Source organism: Pygoscelis adeliae, unplaced genomic scaffold (genome assembly GCF_000699105.1).
Source record: "Pygoscelis adeliae isolate BGI_AS28 unplaced genomic scaffold, ASM69910v1 Scaffold38, whole genome shotgun sequence".
Taxonomy (NCBI): Eukaryota; Metazoa; Chordata; class Aves; order Sphenisciformes; family Spheniscidae; genus Pygoscelis; species Pygoscelis adeliae.
This window is the reverse complement of record NW_008825614.1, coordinates 15,483,561-15,504,943: the sequence shown is the minus strand read 5'-3', so window position 1 is coordinate 15,504,943 and position 21,383 is coordinate 15,483,561. Positions and strand designations below refer to the sequence as shown.

Below are 21,383 nucleotides of genomic sequence, written 5' to 3'. Positions count from 1 at the left end.
TGGCCCAGGGGATAAGTAATAGTTCGGAATGCACATTCACAACCCACCCCCTGTAAGATTGCTGTGCTGCCGCTAATCCAAGCAGAGCTAGGGCTGGTTTATAAGCCACCTCTGCCCTCCTTGCTCCGCATGGCACAGATCATTCTCTTCCACCACATTTCTCAATGATGCCACTTTTATCAAAATGGCTCTGAATTGCTACGTGGGCATGTGCCACAATGTGTAAGATAAGCACATATGTAGGGTTGCTTGCCTTCCCACCTTGTTTAATTTTATGTTATTTTATAAAGGATTTTTCTGCTGGACAGGACTTAGACAAGTAGGTACAACACTCATTCAAACAGGCTACTGTCACATGTGCAGCCTTAAAGGACACCATCTGCTAGTTCATCAGCAGAGTAAAGCATTGCTTAATACACAACACTGTTTCAAATATGAAGAAAAACTTCATTTGTTTCAAATCACTGACTGCATGCTGTCCACCACAATGCCTTATCATGCAAACAGCCCAGAAACTCTGCAAAAATAAAACCTCATTTAGCTGCGGTCAGTCAGGGGATATCAATTTTGGTAACAAGAATGATACAATTACATTCCTAAGCAATTGGTCTCAATAACAGACAGACAGTACCTCTGGTAAATTGGCTGCAGGCCTGATTTTACCACTCTCATTCATACTGAGTAGAGCCTACCAGCAAGACCCCCTTCATTTCAGTGCTAGAAGACTAAGATACTACTTAGCAAAAGGAAAGTAATCAGTGTCCTGCTGCAAAGGTTGAAGCTAATCACACTTTGCTTAGTTACATTCTGTAATTGCTGTGTATCTTCTTCTAGCCAAAGTTTATAATTTTCTTTTTCTTTTTTTTAAATTAATCAAGTCATAAAAAAAAAAATTATCATTACTCCACAACACAGAGATTGAACTTTGCTGCTGGAGGTTGAGCTCACATGTAGCAGCAGAGAGTCGTGCAGCGGCAAGAGGCATGGCACAGAGGCATCTGTCACGGGGGAATCCTGTCCCTGCGCAGCAGGACTTCTGGAGCTCAGCTTTGCCAGCCCGGCTGTCCCTGGCCAGTACGTTGACCCAGGCTGCTATAGGAAGATACCAGGGTCCTACAGCCTCACCTTCCTGACTTTTTCTCACATATACAACACAGCCTTAGTGGGAACAGAGAAAAGACAACCCTCACACGGGTTGCATGTGCAAAAGGCTCTCACAAACCTCCTTCTCCGCTCCCACCACAGCTAAATATGATTTAACCTGAAGCACTTCGCCCATAATTATGCAATAAAGGTGGATTCGAGATGGGAGGTTGGAGGAGAAGCCAGCACCGCTGCGTGGCAGAGCTCCCTTTGCCGGCTCCGCAGCAGCACTGTGCTCTGGGAGATGGGAGCTGTTCAAATGTTTTGACAGAACATGCCGATTCCTTGGGAATGTTTTTATTCTAGTTGATGTGCCAATTCTGCACAGATTTCCAGTGGAAAGCAGGCAGACAGTCTGGGTCTGCTGAAATAAAACAACTTCACCCAGAAAGAAGAAAAAGTTGCGTTTTCAGACTATTTTTACTCAATTCATGATTGTATTTGTTTTAGTCAGTTTGTTGGATTGTTTTCAATTTTACCTGGAAACACCATCTTCTAGCAGGCTCTAAAGACAGGCCAAAAGGCACCAAAACACTATAGAAAATTAAGCTCAAGCAAAAGACCTCAGAGGACTTTTGAGATATAGGTTTGTAAGTAAACAGCGTACAGACATAAACAGGGAAACCCAAAAAAACTTTACACTAAATTAATTATGTCCTAACTAGAGCTGCTTAGTCTGGTTCTAAAAGAACCCAAACACCTCCATTTTTGCATTTGCGGTTGTCTTTCAAAGGCTTTCTTTTTTCCTTTTGCCTTAGGGAGTTATTTATAGGGCTATTATAATTTGAGGTCTGGTCTTCTCGTGGCAGGTCCTCCATCCAGGAAATGAAATAGCATTAGAAAATGAAATCTCGCGTTTATGAGGTCTTCGAGATGGCTCCCTGGGGCATTGGGGGGAAAAAAAAAAAAGGTAGTGAAAAATATAAACACAAATATAACTACAGGATACTTGCATGGTCCCTAATTCTATCTGTCATGAACTATATGAGGCTCTTTATTAAAATGGAAACCCATGGTATAAGGTCACCAACTGCAGCATTTTTTCCCCAAAGCTCTCCCATTTCCTCCTTGCGTGTGATCAAGTGCCTTTTCCACCCCACCTTGGCTGCAAGGTGCTCCTGTTCAAGACTGTCCTCAGATGTGCAACACAACGAAGGATAACTCAAACACCACTCTTCCTCCAGCTGCCTTGCCATACGCTTTTCACAACACTTTATATATTGCAGCATATTAACCGATGAAGGTAGATTTGTTCATCCCTTTGCAAGCTGTAACCTTTGCAAAAATCATATATCAATCACCAATTTCTTGTTCAGACCTCTTTGTTCTTCTTTCCCAGACTATCCTCCGGAGCCAGAAGGTGCCTTATCCTATCCAGGGCTTATCACCTGCTCTTTCCTCTCAATATATAGACATAAAAGCAAATAGAGGCAAATCACTGAAGACTTTGGATACGCAGAAAAAGGGGATGGGGACCCCAAAAGGGCGCTTCCCTCCAACCCCTGCTCTTGCCATGTATCTTTTTCCCCTTTTCTTGAGTGTAACATAATCACCGTGTTTAAAGTCCCATGCAACTTCCCAGAGAATACTTAAACTCCTTAACTCATCATCACATGTGACTTCTTATGGCTCCTGTAACCCAGCTTTCACTAATCCTACCTAAATCACCTCTGGCATCATGCTACCTATGAAAAGTTAACAGCTTTGCATATGTCCAGAATTTAAAAAGCCATCAGAGATAATGCACAAAAACTACAGAAGTTCATAAAATAGTAAAGCCTAATTGCAATTATTTTAATGGGGGTTTTTTTGCATAGTTTATTATGAAAATATGTATTTGAGAATATTTTTAAACATATATCTAGGTTTCAATTTCTTTTTCTCTTGTTTACAATGTTCATTTTTCTTGTCATAGGGTAAAATAAAAATCACCAGCGTTCAGTGAGTTGTTTTTTCCACCTGAATATTTAAAAGTGCCCCAGTGCAACTGTCCAAAGAACATTTCACTTTTCCCTCTGCCTTATTAGAAATCATCTAAAATTCATGCAATATTTAAAAATTACAAAATGGAAGCAGGAAAAAAAGGTTAATAACAAAGAAACAAAATGAAAAGTTAAAAGTACAGGGACAACCCAAGACTGTATCATCCATTTCACTGCATTGCATGGTGAAAACAGAAATAAAAACCAGCAATTTGGAATACATGTTTTTAAAGCGCACAGGTTTGTTTAGACTTCCTGTTGAAAAACTTTTTTTTTCTTTTTCTTTTCATTAAAAAAAATAAAAACCCAGTCAGTTCTCAAACAAACCTGATTAGAATGCAACTCTGGCTGATTCTGGTTTCACGTTATCTAAGTGTCTACACTTAGGCATGTGCTGAGGCCTCTGAGGACATGGAGAATTAGATTAACTTTTGATCTCTATACCTCTCTGATAAGATTGGTCCTTTCTTAGACTTCCATGTCTTTCTAGGCAACTTGCATTTCTGGATCAAATTGCATAAATATTTATCCAAAAAAAGAGCACTCCAGAAAATAATGTTTCACTTATTTCTGACAAATTAAGAGAATCCCAAGCACGCAACAGCTGCTTTACGTGTGTCCCACATCCGCAGTTACTGAAGCCCTCACAGCCCTGCCCCGGTGCCCGTCCTGCAAACCCACACTGCCCTTCCCAGCACTGCATCCATTTGACTATGACTTAGTCATGACTAAGACCTAGTTTCATACTCAGTCCCTCTTAGAGAAAGTTATATTTCATCTCCACGTCCTGCCTGGGGAGGGAAGGAAGGGTGGAGAACCCAGAGGGTCATGAGTCTTACATCCATATAAAGCTACCAGGAGGTGATGCCACCCAAGGTGGACTGTAGGCAGCCAGAAGACAGCCCACAATGAATACCAGGGATTTAATGGCACATGTTTGAACAGGCAGTTCTCCAAAGCCTTCTATTACTCATTTTAATATAAAGCCTTGCAGAAACTGAGCCCAGCTAGCTGCAGCGGATCAGACCCACAGCTTCCTACTCTCAGAAAGGGAGGTGGAAGTATCTTCCTTGCCACCCTTTCAGGATGACTTGCTGTACAGAAGGCCAGCTTCTTATTTGAAGAGACGTGTCATCCTGTAAACATTTCTAGTGGAGCTTGGGTTAGCAGCACTTGTAAGCAAACCCTAATGAAAATAAATTGTTATGTATTTACCCATATGCTGAGGAGCATATGGCTAATGCATTTAGACACTGCTAATGAAGTTAAGACTCAGCTAAATTTGTTGGCTCGTGGATAACAACTGTTCTCAACAACCAATCTGAGCCTCCTATAATTTTAGCATTACAACTGATACCTGGCCAGTATTATATGTGCTGATCCTGCTAACGTGGTTTTCTGAATATGGATTTCTCCACATCACAATAAGAAGGTCAGCAGCATAAGATGCCACTAAACTCCAGATTTACATGTAAATTGTGAGTAAATTACAACTTCATTTAAACCAGCAGAGATTGCTCTTATTCATTGTAGCCCTGAGTCTATTGCTTTCTTTTTTAATTTCAAGGACTAAAAGATTTTATTTATTCCAACCCCATTCTCTCCAGGCCACTGCCACACTGATATGACTACAGCCAAAACTGAATAGAAGACAATCACACCTAAGAAATATTCTTGCTTGTTTAAGCCCATGTGTAGAAGTCCAATTAAGTTTACCACAACAGCTGCATGAGTCCTCCTATTCAGTCATATTACTACTGCACTGCTCTTCAAGGTGAAGGTCCCTACTTCTTGTGGGAATCCTACTCCTTGTGAATGATCACAAGGATCCTGGAGTCCAAGGTAAATTCCAGTTTAAGTGATTACACTGGGTCTGTCTGTATGCTACTACCATTGCAACTATACATTATCTTCATTCTCTTAACCCAGCTACTGCGTAGCATGGCTGGTTTGTGTTCACTGTTGCTACTTGTCATGCCAGAGCTGGCTTTAATTTAGCAGTACATGCTGCTTAAAGAGCAGGCTACATAGCAAATTCCAGAGTGTTATGTGATGAACATGCAAATATAGTCTCCAAAAGGCACGACACATGGCAAACTTCCCCTACACCACTCTCGGGAGACAGGTGTCATTTATGAAGTAGACTTCTGCTCTGATTGATATTGGGTAGCCATTTCTCAGTTGACCCCAAAAACCCATCAAAAAGCAATGGTTTTGGTCAAGAATGGAATGGAACAGCAGAGAAGCATCCTTCAGTGCTATTATCTTGGGGACCCACCTTACTCAGACACCTGCATTTATAGACCAGAGCTCAGGCCTGGCATTGATTCACAGCCCCACTTGCTCTGTGACTATTGCCAAACCATTAATCTCCCTCCAGCCTTCAAACTTGTCCTGGTTTCAGCTGGGATAGAGTTAATTTTCTTCCTAGTAGCTGGTACAGTGCTGTGGTTTGGATTTAGGATGAGAATAGTGTTGATAACACACTGATGTTTTAGGCATTGCTAAGCAGTGCTTACGCTAAATCAAGGACTTTTCAGCTTCCCATGCTCTACTGACTGAGAAGGCTGGGGGTGCACAAGAAGCTGGGAGGGGGCACAGCCAGGACAGCTGACCCAAACTGGCCAAAGGGACATTCCATACCATGTGATGTCATGCTCAGTACATAAACTGGGGGAAAGCTGGCCGGAGGGGCCGCTGCTCAGGGACTGGCTGGGCATCGGTCGGCGGGTGGTGAGCAATTGCATTGTGCATCACTTGCTTTGTATATTTTTTTTTTATTATTATTACTATTATTACTATTTTATTTTATTTCAATTATTAAACTGTTCTTATCTCAACCCATGCGTTTTCTCACTTTTACTCTTCCAATTCTCTCCCCCATCCCACTGGGGTGGGGGGAGAACGAGCGAGCAGCTGTATGGTGCCCAGTTGCCAGCTGAGGTTAAACCACAACAAAACTGCTCAGACTATTAAAGACAGCAGTGAAATCAGCCTTCCCAAATCTACCAGAGAAAGTCCCCAGAGAAGCTGCTCAAAGTGTTTCACCATAACCTCATGAAAAAGCAAGACCTATCTATTTCAGAACACCATCTATGCCATTTTGCAGGTGGGTAAAAAGAGGCACAAGGTGAAGCAAAAGGAGATTTGTTTACCCAGAAAACATTTGCTCCGCTCAGCCTTGCCCATAATCACATTGGGAGCCTGGGGAAAGCCGGAAGCATGATTGGAGAGTCTCTCTTCTCACTCACTATGCTGCCATGGAGGACATGATCCTCTTTCCACTTAACACGTAAAGCCCTTCACATACAGCTAACAATTGCATCAGCCATTGCCTCTGCACCTCACGCAGTGTTTAATAAAGCAAGCTTGAAGTATGCCAAAAGGAACCACCAAAACATGGCTTAAAGAATACCAAAACCATGATGTTGCTCGTCAACAAAGTCTGCATCTCCTTCTAGGGGCAACTGCTGAGGTCTACAGGAAACACCCAACCAGCCCTGAACAGAAAATAGATGTGGGAGCTGCTGTAGGCAGAAACCACACAGTCAACACGCCATTTCTTGGAATACGAAAGGGACCTGTTTCTTCCCTCAAAGGAAAAATAGTATAGTCCAAAAGAGCAAAAGCATCTGTCATGACCACAACCACCTTCATAGCTTAAGTCACCATTATTCACCAGCAAAGCAGCAATGATTTGCCCCCCTTTTTCTGTCATGGAAGACCTGCCCGTTGCTTTGTGTATCCTAATACTGCCGCCAGCCTCCATAAAGGTTATTTAAAGTTGACATCACATTCAGGGATACCTTGCAAACACAGCTATCAGAAACATCGAGTGCAAAAAAGCCAAGGACATTGTGCCTCTACAGAAAGGTCTCTGAGGAGTATGCTCCGCTCCCCCAGAGGCAGACTCACCCCGCAAGCTCAGGGAGAAGCTGGGGTGAGCCACAGCACAGCTCCACCCGACGCTCGTCTGTTCTCTTCTGAGACACCAGCGGTCCAGCTCTCGCTGAAGGGAGAAAATAGCATTTAGTCAAGTGAGAGTCAGCTAATTGTGATATCTTGATTTCCTGCATTAGGTTCCCACAAACAGATACTGCACCGACTTTGTCAGGGTATCTGACAACACTAACATCTGATCAAAGGAAGTAGCACAGAGTATCAGCTGAAACTAGGAAAATACACATATTTGAAGGGGAGAGAGACTGGCTTTATAGACGTATGAATATACACATAAAAACATGTCTAACCCCAGGTTTTCTGTCATGTTGCAGACTGTGACATGGCTAGGTTTAGATCTGCACCACATGTATTCATGTCACATGAAATGCATGCATACACAGGCCTCCCAATCAAGGGGAGTTTCCCAGGACATAAGAGAAGACCTGAGGGACGCCGTGAGGTTTGTTTGGGCAGTCAGCAGCCCACAGCGGATGCGTACAGCCGACTGGCGGAGATAAAGCCAGGTTGGTTGGCAATGCCACGGCCGCACTTCCAGGCTCCATGCAGATAGCTATGAAGTGGCAAAACACACGCTCCCTATCCCATTCCTCTCTTGTTTATGTGCGTGAAGCAACACAAAACCATATGCAGGCTTTCACTGTTAGTGTAAGCCATATTATTCTTGTAATTAAAACCAGGTCCACGGCCTATCCGAGAGCCCCTCTTCTTCCCCTTCCCCTTCCCCCCCCTTTGCTCCCCTCACCATTTGCCTCTCTCCAACCTTGTTTGGGTTTACATGCTGTGTCATTAAATTCCAGAACAGTAAACGCTGCAGCCTCTCCCTCTAAGCACTGACATGCTGCTTTCTAGGCTGAAAATTAGACATGGGGTTAATTTCATTCCTGCAAGGACTCTGCCTTTTATTTTTCTTTACGTCCAACTCAAAGGATGCTTTTGGCAGATGCGTAGTGGAAAAAGATCATGTTTGCTCTCCGCTTCCTCCCTGCACTCCCCCCTCTCCACTCCCACCCATCAGTCATAAAACAACACAGCCCAGCCAGATCCCAAACTGAAAGCAAGACAAAGCAGCCACACAGCCCCCACTTCCACTCAGCAGAAATGGACCGCTCCAGGGTAGCCCAGGATCTACAAGTAGGCCAGACAGAAATAAACAGAGTAAACAAAGAGTATCCTGTCCAAGCAGGGAGGGGCTAAAGAGAGTGATGTCTTTCATTAAAATGCAAGGCAGGGATACAAGCACACAGCCAGTCAAAAGCATCACTGGAGCTTGCTAGGAGTAACAGGAGGAAAGCAGCACATGATCACGCCATTATAAGGACCCAAAGCACATCACGCAACTGTACACAGGGCACAACTGCATATCCCGCCTACCAAGTGCCAAAACAAGGCCGCCAACCACACACCTACCACCACCCCAAAAGACCAGAGACGCCAACCCCAAGGCTGCGGCAGCACAGCGCTGCTCTCCGGAAGGCTGAGTAGGGAGCAGTGCACACAGGTACAGTACCAGGCGACCAGAGCCGTGCAAATGTCAGAGCCAATGACATTTAAAAACAGCGTAGCTGCCTTTTTAGAAAAGGGATGGGAAAGGGGGAGAAAAGCACAGCACAGCCATAGCAACAGGTCAAGTGCTTGCCACGGTTCTTTGGGAGGAAGGGTAATGCGGTGCGTGTGCCTTCTCGGCTTTCAGAGCATTTGTCACGTAATAAAATCATTAGCCTGGGAATTAATAAGAGTTTTGTTTAGTTTTTCTGCAACCTGCTGCTCTGAAGCCCACGCAGATCCATGTGTGAAAGTCCATGCTGCGTATACCCTTGTGTCTCCAATTACGCGGCTATCGCAAACAAACCTCACGTTTTTCCACAGACTGGTGGGAAAAATGAAGTACGTGGAGAGGTGGGGAAACAGCCAGGAGTTTCTAGCAAAACAGCAGTCTGTCTGCTGCAACTCTGCTCGGTTATTGGGAAAATTGAACATGCTGCTTTTTTTAAACAGCCTAATCATATTTACTATTACATCAGACTTACCCACCACAAATTATTCTCATGCAATGGAAGAATTTTTAATCTAATATCTTGGACTCGGATAATTTCCCAGCTGCAGAGCTGCAATAATTTCCTATCTTCTCATTTTTGAGATAAGCTGATTAACTTGGATATGTTTTAGTTTCAGGGTGCGATTATCTCCCTTTATTGTACTTGAGAGAGAAGGGGTGACTTACGGTAAAATAACTTTGTTTTCCCCAAGTCAGCTCTTAAAGTCTGCTTCTCTGTGATGGAGATAGGTCTTTCCTGTTGCATCTCCCTCAGCCCCTTAACTTTCAGCACTTCCTCTTCCTCTCTCAGAGACACTTTATTAACAACAACTCTTACGTTACTCAAAGAAAAAACACTGTTCAAGAAATCCCTGAAATAACTCTTTCAAAAAATCTCATGGAGAAAACATTTTCTTGTTTAAAATACATTTGAAAGTTTATTAAAAACCCCACAACCCAGCCCTATTGGTCAAATCCTGCTTGCGTTGTTCATTCGTTTTCAGGCACACTTACAGAAGAAGAAGAATAGCAAAAAAGGATGATAAGGCCTGATGCTCTGTTCACATATACAGTGGAGCAAAACAGAAACCTCCGTTCACTTCAGTAGAACTGATTTACACCCAAGTAAGGGAGAAGACAAGCAAATCCTTGAATTTATGCCATTACAAATTGAAAAATACTGCTTACTCCCACGATTTTGTTGAGATCTTTTGATATCTAATGTTTTTTCTTAAATCCCCAGGTCCTAGATTTACTTGATTATGCCAAAGGGACTCCCTTTCCTCCTTTAATTTTTCCTTAAGTTTCTAGCAATCCTATTCTAGGAGGAAAGCCTGAAACCATGAGCTGAGGACACTTTTTGGACTGGAAGGCTATATATGTTGAAGTGTTTTGATTTCCTTTTCTCTTCTAGATCTCATTGTTGTGCAGGGCTTTTCAACCTGTGTTGATTTGCAGACCAAATTCGACACTGGAAACGTATGAATTACACATATGCAGATTCCCATACGGCACATATCAATTCATTCCTCTTAGTTACCATTCATTAATTCCTCCGAAATAAATGTTCATGGGTTGAAAACCTCTAGTCTGATGATTTAGTGGGAGTGTGGCTCGTGCGTTTTCCCTGCACAACATTGGCAATACCAAGAAGGAGCTGGCCTATTTAAAAGGGAGACTCTCTAAAAAGCCAGTTCAGTGAAAAGACATGGTTGCATAAACATGCAAGTGCAAGAACTTCTTAATATTACAGATGTAGCAACAGAACAAATCAACGTTTTGCTACTTCCTATTAAAAAAAAAAAAGTAACCCCAGCCCCCAACAAACCGCTGCTCGTGCACAGCTGTGCCCCTCGCAGCTAAGCCCCTAAAACCATCCCCGTCCCCAGGAAGGTGACGGGCAACCTCTGGTTCTCCCCTGCTGGGGAAGGGAAAGTGGAAGCTGTCCTCTACTGACTGCAGTGAGAGCACTTGTGTCCCTGGAAACACTCTTGCAGAGAACAGCCTGCAGGATAACAGCAGCCCTCCTATTACCAGCGCGTTTCTACGGGCGCTATTTCTAAGAAAGCAGCCACAGGAGCAGATCCAGAAAACGTGGCAAAATATATGAGGGAAGAAAGAAAAATTACAAAGAGCCTGGATTTATCCCTGCCTGTTCCTACCGTCAGCAGCAGGACTATAGAGAAGACAGACGGTGAAATGTTGTAGTGCTGGACATACAGCCTGGTGGGGCTTGCAGTTTTGCATCACTCAACCCTGTTTAAAAGCTCTGTCCGGAATTCTTACTTCTTGGTACTCCAAGATACAATATCACAGCTACCTTTAATTATTTCTTTTTCCTGAAAGTTAGTTAAATCAAGTTTACCTTTTCTTCATTAGCCTGCTTTAAGTGAATTTAATGAATGCAATTCTGGTAATGAAGCGTGGCTAACAGATAACAGTCCACAGAAACCTTCCACTAGTACACTGGTACAGGGCAAGTCTATCTACAACATATCAAAATAACTTAGTCTTTAGGCACCTTTTCCTACAGCAAGTGTTAGCAGGTGACTCATGATAACTGGATTTTGCCACCAAAGAGCTACAGAACGAGTAGCTTCATGCCACCCAGCTGAATTAAAACTAGAAGAGTGACAGTGAACCGGTCTGTATTCCACACCACCAGCATCCCCTGTATGTTAAAGTCACTCTGTCAATTCCAGTTCAAATTAATCAAGAGCGGATCAAGTCTACCTTTTATGCTATTTTCTAAATGAAATCAGATGTACATGTAAAACTGGTATTTAAATGGGTTTTACCTAATAATGAGTCAGATATTGACAGAACAATCGCAGTGAAGACCAAGGTAAGAGGCACTATATTCTCATTAATAATTCAAACCTCAGCATGGATATTGATGACCATGCACTTAAAAGAGGAAATGGGGCAGCAGCTGGAGTTAGCCCAGATTTCCTGAAAAGTTGTTGGAACACAAGAGAGATGCACAAGAAAGATTTTACTGTAAGATCCAACCAGAGAAATGGCAGCTCCTCATTATTAAGAGATCTTGGACCCTCAGAAGCGTTACTGAAATTGAGCAAGGAACAAAAACACAGCATTAGCAGACGAATGAAAGGGGACGGGTGAGAAAAATAAGGGAATGAAATCTGCAGGCAGAATCCCAATACTTCCCCTTCCTCCCTCCTCCCAGTCCCAATATTTGGGCCACAGAGCAACAGCATTCAGTGGTACCTAATTCCAGTTACTGCTTAGGAGCAAGCAATGTTACAAGCTTTAAAATAAATGTGTACAATCAGCAAAAGCACACACAAATAAACAGAAAGGTCATAGGAGCCAAAACCACTCAGAACAAACCAGTTGGGGCTAGTTAACATAATCGGCTCTATTCACATAACTAAGTTTGTTTCACTGAGGGCATGAACTTTCTTGGAAAAGCTCAAGTAATTAACTGCAGGAGCTTTCCCTCAAGTTTATTTTACCCTGAAATTAGAGCTGCTTGCACACAACTGCTGCTACCAATTCACTCAAAAAAATCTGAGTTTTGCTTGTTCTTTCCAGAAGGAGATGCTTGAAGAGATGGTACCGTTGAAGTGTAGGATTCCCTTCAATTCCTCCTACCTCCTATCCACCCCTCCCTTCACTTCAGATAGATACAAAGAAAACCATATCTTACCTCGCGGAAAAAGAGCAGGTTTCCAATGAAAGGAAGAGGTGGAGGATGCCGGATCCCTACATTGCTTAGTTTGGAGAATGCAGAGGTGGAGTACCTGGAAAAAATAAGGTGGTAAGTTAATTTTGGATGTTGTCATGATAGGACTTACCATAGTAATTGGTTCAGATTACTTCCCTGGATTCAGAGAGGGACAAGATGCTTTCTGCATTGGCCAGACAGAACTGCCAATGTGGTGACATTGCTCAGCAGCTCCTTAGGTCGCAGAAATAAATGCAATACACTGGTGCTTCAGAGAGGGCAAAAGAACAAAGGGACTCAAACACAGGCCTGCAAATTGAGCAGTGGAAATAGAGAGCTGCTCCTCTTCCCACAGAGGGTCTTGTAAGTCAGAAGCTACGTTAGGTTACAAACGAGATCAAAATAGGCATTTGGGGTTTGACTACTGTGGCACAGCTGGCAAGGGAACAAGACAGATCTTCAGACTATTATTTTTCTTCTTCTTCCGTCACCGCTACCTATACAGATCACAGAAGAAGAATTCAAACTAGTCTCAGTTGTGCATGAGCCAAGACACTGTCAGTATGTTCAAGTCAAGCCTAGTATTTGGGCCAGATATGCTGATTAAGTGATTTTCCAGCTGCCAGTCAGCAAATTAAACAAAGATAAAAAAATACAGGGAAACAAAACCCAGACTGAAACGCTTCATGCATCCCTTGTTTCAGATGAAACTGTGGCATGTTGACAGGGACAATACTGGAAAAAAAAAGAAAAAAGAAAAACCCAACACCAAAGTCTTTTTTTTTCCTCCCCTCCCCCTTTCTTAATACAAACAATGGATTTAAGTCAGTGGACTTCAATTAGTGAAACCTGAAAGAGCAGGAGCTAACAGCAGCAGCTTTGATTAGCCAAAGACACAACAATACTGAATATTATCATGCTGAACACTATCACCAGGAGGACCAGGGCAAAAGATCTTTAAGATTAGTAAAGGCTGTGTCTATATTAACACCTTAGTGCAGAGCAATAGTATAGTTTTAAAGCTCTCCCCCTGCATGATGGTTCCGTGTCTGGGGCAATTTTGGCACACGCAACCACGCTTTTTTGAGAGGAAACTGAACTTGAAGCTCTGCTCGAATCCTTCATCTCTTACCAGGGCAGGTCTGAACTAATGAGCAGTCCTTTAGTTTTGAACCCCAAGTGCAGTGAGACTGTTTAGTCCTGGGGAGCAAATTAAATCCAGTCCAAAATAAAAACTGTGAACTGCATATGGTGTAGGGGTCGCGACATCAGCTGCGTTTATCTATCGACTCTGCAAGTCGTCTGAATGACATGATAGGGAGACAGTGGAAGCAGTGCCCTCGGATCCCAATGGGCTGACTCCCTCTTAATCCCAGCGTACAGCCTTGTTGACTCTGAAAGCTATGCTAACCCACTGCTATGACTTGGACCTCTCCCTCTTCAGGTCCAATAATGGACACATGCCTCATTTGAAATGCCCTGCATGATGCAGGCAGGAATATTCTGGTTTAACCTAATGGGCAAACAGTGCACAATTCTTGGGGGTCAGGAAGGAGGGGGGAGAGAAAAGGAGAGAGAGAAAGGTCCAGAAAATGGTCCTTTCCTCCAGCAGGGGGGAAAGGAAAGAATGACGTTGTGAAATGAAATATATAAGATTAAGAAAATTAAATCTCACACGACCAGCAAAGCACAATGGGACTTAAGTATCGAGTTAGTAGCTTTTTGTACTTCCGTTTCCTGAGAAAATTTCCTGCAGCACAGTACCTATTCTATTAAGGGGGTTTCTTTTGTGAAGATATTTTACAAAAATCATAATCAGAAGATACAGATTTGATCATTTTTAAATAGCAGCAATGTTTTTTTTTTTATGGGGCAGTACAAACCTTCACAAACACAAACCCTCTCAATAGAAATTATGTGTCTTCAGTCTATGCAAGGGCATTATTTCAGTATGACAGGGTATCGTGGAATAAAGGCACAGAAGTCAACATTTATTACACATTTTATACATATTATTGACTTTTTGGTTACTTAACCGCTTTAAGAAATATAAGAGTTTTTCCTTATTGAAACAGCTAATACTCTTGGGGAAAAAATGTTTTAACTTCAAAACAACAAACAGCCTACACGATACATTTTCTTCCCCAAAGAGAGGATTTTTTGCTGTTGTTTGAAATCTTCCTGAAGTGTCTTTGTGTCACAGCGAAGTCATCATCTTCAGTATGTAAACAGTGGAAAAGATTAAAATCTCTCTCAGTGGAAACCCGTCAATTTTGCAGCATTTTATCCTGGATGTTTTCACTGTAAAATACGTGACAGATCACAAAACACCCGGCTGGGCTATAGTTAACTGCTAATTTCACTGTAGACCGGACACTCTGTAGATTCCTGGTCTTCATGTACTGCAAAGTGAAAAGTGACTGCAACAGAGCCTTACACTACACAAAGTAAACAATGTGATCACCAAATATTTCAAAAGGAGCAGTACTAATGAGTACAGCGCACCCAGTTTCACAAGGCAAGAAACACCCAGACTCAGAAGACTATTTATGCTTAGATGAGCAGTTCATCTTTGTCAGCTTCTGAACATTACTGGCAGCTCCATACAGCTGAGGATTTGCTTTCCTTTTTCCCCTCCTAACATGGTTTTCTCTGATGCTTTTTATTCAGTTACATTTGAAGTAGGTTTTCAAAAGGTAAGGAAACACGGTTTACAATGAGATGGGAAACAGAAGTGCTGTAGTCAAGCTATACACTGAAATATAACAACGAAAGGGTAGGGACAGCAGCAAAAAAAGAAATCTCATCAATAAACACATCTAGCTCTACCCTCTGATTTCACAATATTTCTGGTATTGTTGAAATATCTGCAGTTTTGCAGAAAAGAAAACAGTATGAAAGTGCTTAAAGACTGATGGTGCTGCATGCACAAAAGAAGGAAGATCTAACATTGCACAGGTAATCTTGACTTTGGCCGTTTATAATGTAACAGCTTATGTTCTGCAACCTTAAATATTATTTTAGGAGCCTTTTTCCCCACCTCTGCAATATTTCAGCTCATTCCCACCATTTTGGATGGGGGAGAGAGAGGAAGGAGTGACTTGGGGGCTCCTTTTAAAAAAGAAGAAAATAGAAGTTGTCCTGCATAACACACAATGAACATCAGCAATACATGAATCTGACAGCTTCATGGCACAAACCTTTGCCTTTTCAGCCAGAAGCCACCGATAACTCGAACAGGCTAATTTATGTGATTCGGCTACTCAGCACACCCATGCCACACACGTGGCCAGTAACTCACAGAGCTGTGTGCTAAGTGCACTGGGAGAACAGTGGCCAGGTTTTGTCTCTGGGAAGGGGAGGTGGGCTAGAAGTTAGAAGAGTGCAAACAGGCAGGGTTGCCTTGTAGGCAGTCACAAGATGTTCATCCGGGGAAGCTGTATGTCTAAATGAAACAGTTCTGAGCCTGCCTTTTCACCAGCGGGAAGTCTCATTTCTCACTCTGCCACTTAACACACTTCTGTGTTAATTTACCACAAAAATCAACCTGGTATCAGGCACGGTCCTGCTGTTGCTGTGCATGCACGCTGAGGGTAGAAGCCCAGCCAGTGGACTAGAAGGGCTAAGTCAAATGCAAAATCTAGAAATAGAAGAGATACTGAGAGATTACCAAGATGACCAAAGACATAGAACAACTTCTGTACAAGGAATAAGCAAACAGGCTATAATCTTAATTCCTGGAAAAAGAAGCAACTGATGCAAGATATGACAAATATATTTAAGATCCCGCATGGCTTAGAAAATAAATAAAGAATTATTACCCACTATTTAAAAAAAAAAAAGAATTAAAATCCACAAATGAATATTCAGGTGGCAGGATGGAAAAGTGCTTCATTTTTAAAGTAATCAATATACTAACTATGAAACTCCTTGCCATGAGACGTTGTCTATTTCAGAAGCTTAAAAAGCTTCAAAAAGTGATTAAATAAATTAATGAAAGGGAAAAAAAAAATCAGCAGGCACTTTTAATTCATGAATTTAACAAATATAAAAGAGAGACACATGGAAAAGATTAAAGGGAAGGAGGGAAAATTAATCAAATTTATTTTCCTAAGCAGGGAACTAGTCTGTAAGCTTCCAATGGCAGAATAAGAGATTAGACCGTTACAAAACCTAAAAGATAAAACCTCAGACACTTCAGTTTTCTTAAGAGGAAGAGAGGAAGGAGTCTGTGCAAAGGGAGGGGATGAAAAAGGATGAAACTCTGATGGCAGCAATATTTACTGGACAATCTAGCACATTCTCACTCAAAGGAGAAACATACCCTAATATTTACACACGTAGGACTTCCTACACAACTATTAATTTAAAACCCTGGCATTATATTTTGAACAAAGTGACAAGACATCAAAAGGAACCAGAGGAAAAGGAGTAATGAAGTAGATCAATAAACAATTCAATAACTCTTTGAAGACATTCAAATGGCCTCTCAGAGCTAGATGCTCTCCTATATATTTAACACGACTGTTATAAGAAAGTTAACATGCCAAATACATTCCTGTAGGCTAGCACGGCAGATTTATGCTCTCTGAAATATGAACTTCTCTCCACAAAACACCATGCAAAAAATAAGGAGAAGGAGTTAAAAATCAACAGATAATTAACATAAGTTGCAATGGATATATAATCAGCAGACTAGCCATCTGCCCAGCCAGGTCGGTACTGATCAGTACTGCAAGAAAAAGTATTATACAGTCTACCATTAAGTGCAATCAATTTATGTAGCAGATGATAACATTACAGAGTTGCCAATTCTGCATCATAGAGTTCAACATACCACTGAAATTACCCCAAGTGTCTCTCAATAAAGTGCGTCATTCCTTCTACATCTAAGTAATGCACAACCTAATAATATCTGAAAGCTATAAACTAGGACAACTCAGAGATAAAAAAGTGATGTTATTTAATCTCATTGTTGGGAGCTGGGAGGTACGTTATTTAGGAAGACTGAGTGGGAAAACAAAGTATTTTGCTGAGATAATGGAAATAATTCCTGCCAAACAAGAGATAATCATCATGCATTTTCACCTATTTGCCTGTATTTACATATACCCATACCAGATCCCAGTTAACACTGGGATGTGTTCTGCTCACAAAGTAGTGGTAATATACAAAATAATGGTAGCTTCCCCAACATTACAATGATGGCTCATATAAAAATATGCAAGCATTCCTGGGAGCACTGCCTAGACAGCACAGCCTCACCAAAACATTGATATCACCCCTGGGCTGGCTACAGAGTTAGACTTTCTGCTCTTAGCGCTCTCTGGGTAATTTTGCATTACAAATACTGCAGCAGGGTCACTGGAGAGCTGCCATCACACAAGTCTTTCCTCTAGTCTGATGCTCAGGATATTTAAGATAGAAAATCATTATCTGGTCCCATTCCGATAGAGCAACATCCAGAACCCAGGTCTTGCAAGTGGGTGAGTACTGCAGCCAGAGTGGATGCCACCCCAGATGGATACAACCACCTCTGGTTATTACCTCCACAAAGTGTACTCACCAAAAGAAAAACAAAACAAAACACAAAATTAAATCAGCTGTCCATCCCCAAGAGACAGGTAGGTCCTGAAGCACTCTCTCACAAAGCAGAAGAGAGAAAAATGGGGAAAGTAAATCCCTCTTACCACCTCTTCTAACCTTGGTCAACAAAGGTTACCAAATTGCCCTTTATTGTTACCTAGCAGCACCCCTGGTGAAAATGGAGGGGTTTGCTGAAAGGAAATACACTTGGTTGCATAGAATACCAGGCTCAGAGTAAGGAATGATTACTATTCCCCCCAAAAAAGATACAGAATATCCACAAGTATAATTTCAGTACATTCTAGAGGTAAGTTTCAAAAGAGACTTCAGCCAGTTTGGGATAAGGCTATTTGAGTACTGCAATTTCATTTTCAAGCTCAAGAAATCTACACATTTTAACTATTAATTTGTAGGGCTGTAATATCAGTTTCAGAGTTAATGAGAACTTCCATGTAACACTAGCTCTCCTTAATCACTTGCATGCACTCCCAGTGTTTTAATTTTGACACAATTGCACAAGAAAAAGACAGACATTACACACACTTGCACCATCTGCCTCCACAGGGGCAGATGTTTTCCAGCTGCAAAACCTAAATGACCATAGGATTATTATTTCATTGAAATATTTGCTAATGCACCAGGAATAATATGCGGGAAAGGCCAAATCATATGCCCAATATTAAATTTGTAACTCATCTATCTGCTAACAATCATTTTTTTAATCTATACTGTTATGGTCTGCTGAACAATTTTTTTAGTGTCTCTTATCTTAAGACAACCCAAGGCTCAAGGGACTGGTTGTAACAAGGCTTCAGGTTGTCACAGTGTGTGTAAAGTTTTGGGGGTTGCTTTGATTTAAAAAGAGAAAAAAAATCAGCAGTTGAATCAAGGCCAATTAAATGAAAAAGCCCATACAGAAAAGCAACACGCTTCACCATGCTCCAGAGTAGCCCTAGGAGAGACAGATGGTCCGTACAGCAGGCCAATGACAATTTTTCATCACCTCTCTCAGAGTGCAGCCCCTTCACACTGGGCGGTGACTTTTCCAAATAAAGAACAAAAGAACAAGAGTCATAAATCCACAGCTTCAGCCCTTCATCGTTGGCTCAACACCTTTAAACAAAATTATGGAGGTCAACAGCAGCAGTCTGTTGTGTCCTTATAGCAACATATATCCTTGGGAACGGAGGTGGGACCTCCACCCCATGTGGATATAAAGGGTGGTCTCCTCACCAGGAGGAGTGTCCACAGCAGATCTGAGGTCTGGTGCATATGGGAGGCCATACACGATGTCCACAGGAAGCCCAGGTCAGAGCTGATAGCTAAGCTCAGCTCTCATGTCACAGCCCTGCTGCCTTAACCGCAGGCCAAGCCTTCCTTTCGCTCCCTAGGACCACTGGTACCATACCTTTCTTAAGGACCAATTTCCTCTTCCCCCTTTTTATTCACACAGATATTGTGAGGCACACAGAAGAAAATGGTACCACCTCAAGGCCATAAACTTCAGCCAGGAAGACTGAAGTTTGCATAAACAGGTGCATTGCCAGAAACATAGCTTTCAGAAGCCATAGTAAAATTTCATAAAGTTTTTTCTTCCTCCCCACGTAATTACATATCTTAATTTTGTAATTGGACATCTTAATTGCATAATTAAAAGGATATGAAGTTTCAGCTTAATTAGTCTTCCTAATTGTTATGCAAGTTCATATCCTAGTGATGCAACTCCATTTGCAGAAAACATGGCACCTGTTTCTGTATGCATCTCAACCATTCCTACATACCAAGAATAACGGTATGGATGAGGGATGCAGTTTCATGTTTAAATCGAGGGAGGAAAGTCTGCTTGGGAGCCTGATCATTCTGGCTTTTCATTGCCATAAAGGAGGTACTCACTAGGCCACTAGCCCATTATTTCATAGGGTCAAAAAGGGGTTGCAATGCTATGGTGGCTGCATTCCTGAAATGTTATCTAGCATACGCATCAAGTAGTGATGTGATGTGCTGTGCAGGCAAAGCCAAGTTGTATTCCCGCTAGCGCATAGGTACCTCAGCTGCCTTTCATTTTTTAATCCATGCAGTTCTGGTCTATCAAACAACTTGCTTGATGTCTGTTGCTGTCAGGGAACTGGTTCTAGAGTTCAGGTCTTGTACCACATTCCTCAACAGCAACAGGACGTACAGAGCCACTCAGTGCTATTAAGAACCAGCTGACACAAGGGCTGCACAGAGTCACAACCTGCCAGGGAAAGCCCTGGGAAAGACAAAATTGCTTCAAGATGCTCAATGCTTCCCAGTGCTTTTAGGCCTGAGATGTCTTCCTTGACTGAAGGCGATGTGGGGAACACAGTCCTTCCTCTGTTTTTGAGACCAGCCTGTCAGCGTACATATGGCAGGTACCAAAGCATAGACAAAGGGAGGTAATCGGAACAAACCTCCAGGCATCTTCCCCACTTGTAGTCTCAAATGAACAGCTCTGACAGACTGAGGGACAATTCACCACCCTTTAGACAGTTCTGGATAAATGCAGACAGACCTCATGATTACATGGCACATGAAACAATTATTTCATTTATTTATTTTTAAGTTAATATCAAGGGACCACCATCCATCCAGTGCACTGAACATGGCAGAGGTCCTGCTGACCAGAAACAGATGTGATCAGAGCGCCAGAGATCATTTTATAGTGTACAGAGAGCCTGAATTAATGGTCCACAGCCCAACTTTGTTCTGGCATTTCCTAACTTGTGTGTGCTTGACTTTACAAGCTCAATAATGTGCCTTTAATGCAATTTTCTGTGTAAGTTCTCAGGTTTTTTAAAAGCTCATTAAAAATCCATCACATTGCATCATTTTGCATCCCCAGGAGTCATCAAAAGACCCTAGGACTATGGCAGAGACCTTTGCCAAGTGAGCTAATGGCAGAGCTGACAGAAGCAGCAGGTTGTCTTTCACGCAAGGGAGTCGCGAGGCACAGCCTGCCAGAGGGTCTCTCTAATACTTCCTCAGAGACAAAAAACAGCAAAATTGAAGAGTTCCTAAACCAAAGTGTTAGACTTTTTGCTGGGTGCTGACACCTCACCAGTGAGCCCTCATCTACTCCTCTGGCAGCACCGCCACATCCCTGCTCTTCCTCATCCAAGGTCCTGCCGCCACTCCCAGCCCCAGTCTCTGCTTCTCACTTGAGCAGACCTGCACTGCTCCCCTTGCCCGGCCTCTGCCTCACCTCTCGTCGTGAGCTCCCTAACCAATCCCTTCCCAACACAGCCCCATGGTGTTTCGCATCAGCCATTCACCATCCTCCATGCAGCGATTTACCCCAGGACCGCTTGCACAAGTCCCCTCCTTTCTTATCGCTTCAACACCCACAGTGCACAACCCTTCCCACGTGCCCGGCGGCGCTGCACACAGGTGGTAGGTGAGCCGAGGGGAAAAGGGCGGGTGGAGAGGTGAGACAGGCTCCCCGCTTGCAGTTCTTGTGCCCAAG

At 42.5% G+C, this 21,383-nt stretch overlaps 1 protein-coding gene across 1 annotated transcript in view; it reads right to left on the bottom strand.

Moving 5' to 3' along the window:
- TBXAS1 (thromboxane A synthase 1 (platelet)) overlaps positions 1 to 21,383 on the bottom strand; it is a 251,951-nt gene that overhangs the window by 173,410 nt on the left and 57,158 nt on the right. The window contains exon 3 of the mRNA XM_009332943.1: positions 12,296 to 12,389. Within this exon, the coding sequence (XP_009331218.1) occupies positions 12,296 to 12,389 (94 nt within the window). The remainder of the gene's footprint in view (positions 1 to 12,295; positions 12,390 to 21,383) is intronic.